The sequence below is a fragment of the Tigriopus californicus genome, chromosome 1 (genome assembly GCF_007210705.1).
Source record: "Tigriopus californicus strain San Diego chromosome 1, Tcal_SD_v2.1, whole genome shotgun sequence".
NCBI lineage: Eukaryota > Metazoa > Arthropoda > Copepoda > Harpacticoida > Harpacticidae > Tigriopus > Tigriopus californicus.
The window spans coordinates 12,527,565-12,534,474 of record NC_081440.1 but is presented as its reverse complement, the minus strand read 5'-3'; the positions used below and the strand labels follow the sequence as shown (position 1 = coordinate 12,534,474).

The 6,910-nt window shown below is 49.3% G+C and overlaps 1 protein-coding gene across 4 annotated transcripts in view; it reads left to right on the top strand.

Moving 5' to 3' along the window:
- The window catches only part of LOC131877447 (uncharacterized), a 52,026-nt gene that overhangs the window by 40,223 nt on the left and 4,893 nt on the right, over positions 1–6,910 (top strand). For 3 of the 4 annotated variants that reach the window (XM_059223138.1, XM_059223122.1, XM_059223130.1), the window contains exon 2: positions 969–4,573. In XM_059223138.1, coding sequence (XP_059079121.1) covers positions 969–4,573 — 3,605 coding nt within the window. The remainder of the gene's footprint in view (positions 1–968; positions 4,574–6,910) is intronic. The other variant, XM_059223146.1, reaches the window with a different exon arrangement.

The window sequence follows — 6,910 nt, the reverse complement described above, 5'->3', positions numbered from 1 at the left end:
GGGGGGGGGACATATCTGGCGAATAAAACGGTTAGAACGTCGTATTTTGAGAGCGAGCACGCTACTCTGATTGGCATTCTTTGACAGAAGCCTCGGAGCCACACCTTCCGGATTCTTGATTGGAAATACTTGATAGAGAAAATGGATTTCATGGCCCCAATAAGATTGATACGACGAGGCTTGCGAGGCGAAACCGATCGTGGTGGGCTGGCAACCATTCAATTGGCCTTCAGGACTGATGGTTGGATGGTTGGCGCCTCGAGATGGGGATATGAATGTGTTTCGAAATTAATTTTTGATTTAATGACTGAAGTCATTTCTCCGCTCGGTAACGTGATTATGGTTCAACTAGCATACTTTACCCATGTCCCTACATGGGGGAAGCATAGCGAAGTACAAATGGCCCATTGGTGTTGGAATCGAGTGGGTAAATTGTCTTGAGGAAAAAAAGCGATTAGGATCGCCCGAGTATTCACACGACCTTTAAAAGAAGAGCCGATTGCCGATTGGGTGCACATGTATGTGTGTGAGTTGGCAGAATGTGAATAGATAATTGCAGCCTTCTCAAGGCGTTTGGAGGAAGCTGAGCTTGAATTAACCAAGCATTTTGTTGAAACTACGTCGGCGGTCCAGCGGTCATTGCCATTGGACAACGTACCAACGCCTGATCCATTCTGATCCCTATATAGTATCAGTCAACGGTATTTTAGTGACTCTGAGATCTGATCCTGAAACAAGTTTTGTGAGTCTTGAGTTTCAGCTCAAACTTGAACTGGTTGTCATTGACATTTTCTATCAATTTTGGAGAAAAAATGACGACAACCTTGGGGCTTGATTGGAGAGAAAGAGAGGAGGCGAACGAACCAATTGCCGCCTCCTCAATATCAGTTTGTGTGATGAACTACCAGATGCGGGGCAAAGCTAAAGCATGACTCTAACGTCTGTTTTCTCTCTTGATTCCATTGCAGATACGTTCTTTCAACCCTTCGTCAGTGGCTTCAACCAATTTACGACACGCTTCAATCCATTTGGAGGACCACCTCCGTCCAACCGACAGAACCCCCAACTGCAGCAACAACAGCAACAACAGCAACAACAATTCCAAGGGTTTCCAGCCACACAGGACCTAAGGCAGAACTTTCAGACAGTTCGGTTCCCCAATGGCCAAGTGGTAACCCAAAACCAACAATTCGGAGTGGTTTCCGATTCACAGGCCTTTGGTGGTGTGCCTGCCGTGCCTCGACAGCCTCGTCCACCTCCCTCCAGTCAGAATTTCGTGTTTGCTCCCACCCAGTCGCCGGATGGAGCCACTGTCTTTCGTCAGACTCCCCAGCGATTTCCTCCAGGGCAGGATTCGAACCCAGTTCTGACGGGTTTTGCCATTTCCTCTCCAGAGGGGGCCCAGTCCTCAAGTGCTTTTAGCCAGTCATTTGGCCAAGTTGACAGCGATCGCTTCCGAGCTGCTGTCGCCGACGGACAACAGGTCTCATTCCAAGGCTCAGTGGGTGGACCCGATCGACAGAGGCAACGGGTTCCTCAACCCACCATTCCCGTTGACCAAGTGGAGGAAACCTTTGTGTCTAGCCTTCGCCCTCGGGAGAATGAACCCACTCGCACTAGAGGTCGTTTCTCGCCTGAAGACAACCTGGAAGCTGGCTCTGGAAGTGTGAGCAGGTTTCGTAGCAGACAGCCGTCAACAGAGGATGACAATAATAAACCAACTGTACCTAGAGTGCGTGTGAGGCCGGCCTCACTCCCCAGGGATAACATTCGATCCGAACACTCTGATCCCTACCAAACCGACTTCGAGTTGACCTCTACTCGTGGGGGTGCCTTCACGAGAGACCCTGAGCCTAGCACGCCCAAACCCATTGCTAGCACACCTCCCTCTCGTCTGTCCCGTGTTCGAGGTCGCCCAATTGTCCCAGACGACTTTCCAGGGCCCACTGCCGCTATAAGAGGACCCATTAGAGATCGAGGTGAAGAAAATGACGATCTGGAGGCTGATAATGATGATGATAATAATGGTTCTCTGAGCAGATCTCGGGTTCCTGTTAGTGGTTCCAGAGGTGGAGGTCGCAACCCCACGCCACCAAGGTCACGGGTCCGCGCTGGTGTGCGTGTGATTCCCACGGGAAAACGAGCACGAAGACCTCTTAATGAGATAAGTGAGGACACCGACAACGAGAATGATTCCTACGATGAGATCGAAGATAGCCCTATTCCCGAGGAACCTCGAGCATCCACCAGTTCAGGTCGACCAATCAACCGTATCCCATTAGATGATGATGACCGCGATCCCAACGAGTTCCCTCGTCGTCGCTTGCGTCCAGCGGGCATTGGAAATAGCGGATCTCGAAATGCGGTCGCCGGCCCCAGGCGAAGACAGCGACCTTTGGTGGCCTTCACAGAAGAAGAACCAGAAAAGTCGCAGTTTTTGCAGACTGCCTCAGAAGAATCTGATCAAAGGGGTGTAATCCAATCAGAGAGCAATTCAAGAGACGGACCAATTCCAACACCCACCGTTCCATCTCGACTTGTCGAAAGTTTGAAGCCTGGTCAGCCTCAAAAAGACGATGACCAGCTCACCGAGAGGGTTCCTGTGGCGTTGGAGAGCACCACCACCAGTTCGACAAGGGCGGATGAATACTTTGATCCCAACATTTTGATTGCTCAAGTCCAGGCTGCCAAAGCTGACGACCTCGATTTTGACGAAGGGTCACTGCTGATTTCCAAAATCCAAAAGCAGCAAAAGCAACAGCAAAAGGAGAAGAACGTGATTGACAATTCAGAGGAGAGCAACATCATTCCGTTCTCAGACATTCCATCTGACGAGAATGTGGAACCGGTGACCAATTTCGATGATGAGGCCATCACAGTAATCAATCTCCAGAAAGACAAGAGCAAGCAGAACTTCAAGGACTTTGTTGACACCGACCTGATTGATGACAGTCTTCGAAACAAGGCAACCACCGAGTCAGGCGTAATCCCTTCCTCTCAGCCTCCACCAGCCTTTTTCCCGACCGTGAGGCCAGAGGTTACCTCCGAAGAGGTCCTCCCTACAACAGGGGCCACCTTGGCCTCCCCTTCGGAGAGTCCCACTTCCACGTCCCAATTCCGTCCCACCTCCTTGCCAGATGTGACAACAGATGGTACATTGTCGTCGTCCGTTTCCACGTCCTCTGACGCTCCCTCATCATCTCTGTCCCCGTCATCTTCCACGCTGGCCTCTCTAAGTACAACTGAAGCGGAATCTGAGCCGACAATCAATTCCCTGGCCAACATCAATGACAAATTGGACAGACTGCAATCGAGTTTGGATCCCTGGGCTCACATCCAAAATCAGAAGCACGAGAGCGATCATGCTGAGGTCGAGGCTGACTCCGATTTGGACTCGGATGTTCCAAATAGGAGCACCACAGAGGCCACCACCGAGCGTTTGAGCTTGTTCAACATTCGCACGCTGCCAACCACCCGCACCACCACAACGACCACATTCCGGCCCAGATCTCTAGCTGATCTGTTTAAGCATCGCGCTGGCGAAAAGATTGTTTACAAAGAGACTCCTCGCTCCCCAGATGAAGATGAAGAGAGACCGACTGAAGTGCAACCATTCTCCACCACCACCCAAAGGTCTTCGTTTTTTATCAGCTCCACTGATCGAGTGGACGTCGCTGAGCGTTTGAAGCAAAGACTTTCCAAATTTCAAAGTGCCACAGAGGCTGCCCCAGAATCGACTCCCGCTATCCCCTTGAAGCCCCCACACAAAGCGGACTTGACCAAGTTGTTTTCGTCTCCGGAGCGTAACAATCGTTTCATTCCTAGTGGCTCAAGAAATCGCGCCAAAGACTCAAATGACGATGACGACCATGAGGAAGACGAAATTGAGGAGGAGGAGGAGGAGGAGGAGGATACCCCAACTACCGATTCTGTCAGCTCTTCGTCCTCTTCCTCGTCCTCCACCACTACCACCACCACCACGACAACGACCACCACGACAACTATCACCACCACTACATCAACCGAGACCGAGGTTGAGGTCGAGGCTGAGACCAAGACCGAGAAACCAAAGGAGGAGGACACCCCGAGCAGCAGCGTCAAATCGGTAAAGGAGTTGCTAGACATAATCCCCGTGGATAATGTGGCCGCTTTCTTACCACCTGGCTTTAAAGTCCGTCCCCCCACCACTGCACCTCCCCAAACTGAAAGCACGGCGCCCACGCCCTCCACCACCAGCACCGAGTCCATCACAACCACCTCGAAGAGACCGGTAAAGAAACTCTTTGAGAACGTGAAACAGGACGACGTGTCAGCCTTCCTTCCCCCGGGTTACAAGTTGTCCTCGACCACGATTTCCACCACATCCACGGACTCACGCTTGTTGGCTGATATCCTGTCGAGTGTATCAATTGATCCTTCACTTTTGCCCAAGGATTATGCGCCCGCCAAGCGGCCTTTCCGACCCAAAACGGCCGCGTCCGAGTCCCGCGATAAGACCCCATCGACTACGACCTCGGGTCCTACGCCCCCACCTAGCACGCTCTCAACTAGCACTGCCAGTGTAGCTGACAAGGTAGTTTGCACTTAATTTTGCTCACCCTTCTTGCCTGCCTTGCCTGTAATCCGTCGTCGATTCTACTCATTCTCTGGTGATGGGGCACGATGGCCTTCTTTCCGATGCATTTCCAACCACTATCATTTTTTCCAGGCACCTTGTAAAGTGACAATGCATTTTGAATTTGGGATTGGAACTCACTCGGCATGCGTGCTCCAAGAATGACATGCATACACGGTGTGCTGTAAAGTGTGCGTAGATAAAGGGCCAATTGCAGGACCAATCTCCTCCCATCTCCACATATCTCTTTCTCTCTATTTCTCATAATGACTAAACTGCCTCTTTGTCCTCTTTGTCGTTCCTCCCTCCCCGTCCTTATTCTTCTCCCATTCTTTCTCCTAACTTGATGGACAATCACATCTCGTTATGTGTGCCATGACTTGTTCACAGTCCTGCGTGTGTTTGGCCTTTCCTCGTCTATGGCCAGGCCTTCTTATTCACTCTTTGCCTTGGCTCGTTTGTTCTTCATAGACCTCTGGCTCTCGGTAGACCTCAAAGGACTTTGGAATTAGTTTCCTCGAGCAGGAAAAAAGTGTCACACATCCTTTTGGACAGATCTGAGTTGAAAAAAAAATCCGACCCTTGTTCATTCGGTTTGTTCTGTTCTCGGGTGGAACAATGGCCACTATCCTCTTTGGAATCCCTGGCAACCTCAAATTGAAAGCGAGTCTGTGTGACCAAGATGGCCCAACTTTCTTGCCATTGAAAGGGAAGGACGAAAAACTTCACTCCAAAGAGAAGAGCAGGAGACAAAAAGAATAGTAGTAGGTCCGTGTGTTTACATGGAAAAGGCGAATGGAGGATCTGGAGAAGGAACATCATGGAACGAGAGACAGAGGAGAAGAAAGAAAGAAAGAAAGGAAGGGAGGAGAAAGAGAGAGGGAGAGAGAGAGAGACAGAGAGGAAGTACAACGAGATGAGAGGTTATAAATAGCAGTATCGTAGTCGAGCGAGTGAAATGGCCAAACACACCAAATCCGTGCTCTGGCGTGATGAAGTGGTCATTTCAGAGCTCATAAACCATCCTTGTTAAACCCTGTTTTGCACATCAACTAGGCTTCACCGAAGAGAAATTCCCGTTTTTGTGTCTTCACTGTTCATCCCAGGGTCCTTTTAGCTGGCTTTTTTTATCCCCTTTCTTGGCAATTTCATTGAGTGGACTCCTTGAAAATCCCCTAGAGATATTTCCACTATGTCCGGGTGGCTCTCGTTTTCGCACGTGCTTCCTGGATTGCTGCGGTGGAACCGGCGGAACATCCGCACTGTGGCACCAAAGATAGAGCCCCATTCTTGCTTGACAGAAGAACAAGAGGAGTTGTAGGAAGGAAGCAAGGGGGCTTGGGTACAAAGCTGGCAACAAGGTTATCTTTATTGCTTCTGACCTCTCAAAATTCTTTGCTCGACTCTCGGAAATTCGCCGTGAGCTGCGTTGCATTTCAACAGTCCCTTTTCGTCGTCATGTCAGGACTTGAGCAAAACAAAGGACGCCACGTTCGTTTTGACCAAAGGCCTTTGGGAATTTGTGGAACGCAAGTTCCTTAATTGTGGCCCATTGAATGGCATTGGCCTTCAGAACTGAATGGGAACAGGATTTGGAAGCATGTCCGTGTTAAAAAAAAGCCGCTCTGATTGATATTGTTCCATTCGTTCCAAATGGAAAGGCTCATTCAATCCTTAATCCAGTGAGGCCTTTTCTTCTCACAAATTGATACAAACAACTTCTCAAAGACTTTTTTAGCCTCTCTCTCTCTGTCTTTGAACGTCCAGGATTTCTAAAGAAACGATTTAGCTTCTGTCTTATTTTCCTAACCTTAACAACGACATTAAATTGACTTTATGGTGCACTTCCATCAGTTAAACTAAAACAGTTTGAGAGTCACGATCAGCCAAATCTCGTTTCTGGGGTGGGGTTCTACGTATTTGGTTATTTTACATCTGAGGTAGACCGTTTATCCCGTAATAGAGATCGGTTGGTCTCCAAGCACGTTCATTCACATGCAAATCTCGTCAAAGTTTGTCTTTCTTTCGTTCTTTCGTTCTGTCGCTCTTTCTCTCTTTCTCTCCGCTGTTTATAATTTCGAGTTTCTCAGTCGACCTTGGCACAAATCTCGGGTTGGCAGATTTGCTCGGTCCTGGGCATCTCTATTTTTTTTTATCTGAATCACGCACTGGACTTGTGCATACTTTGCAATGCTGCGTTTAACCTTGGTTTGGTCGCTAATCTCGATGTTGAGATGCTGGAGAATGGAGAGTAAAAAATGGCTGGCCAGGTCGAGAATTCAGGTTTATTGAAAC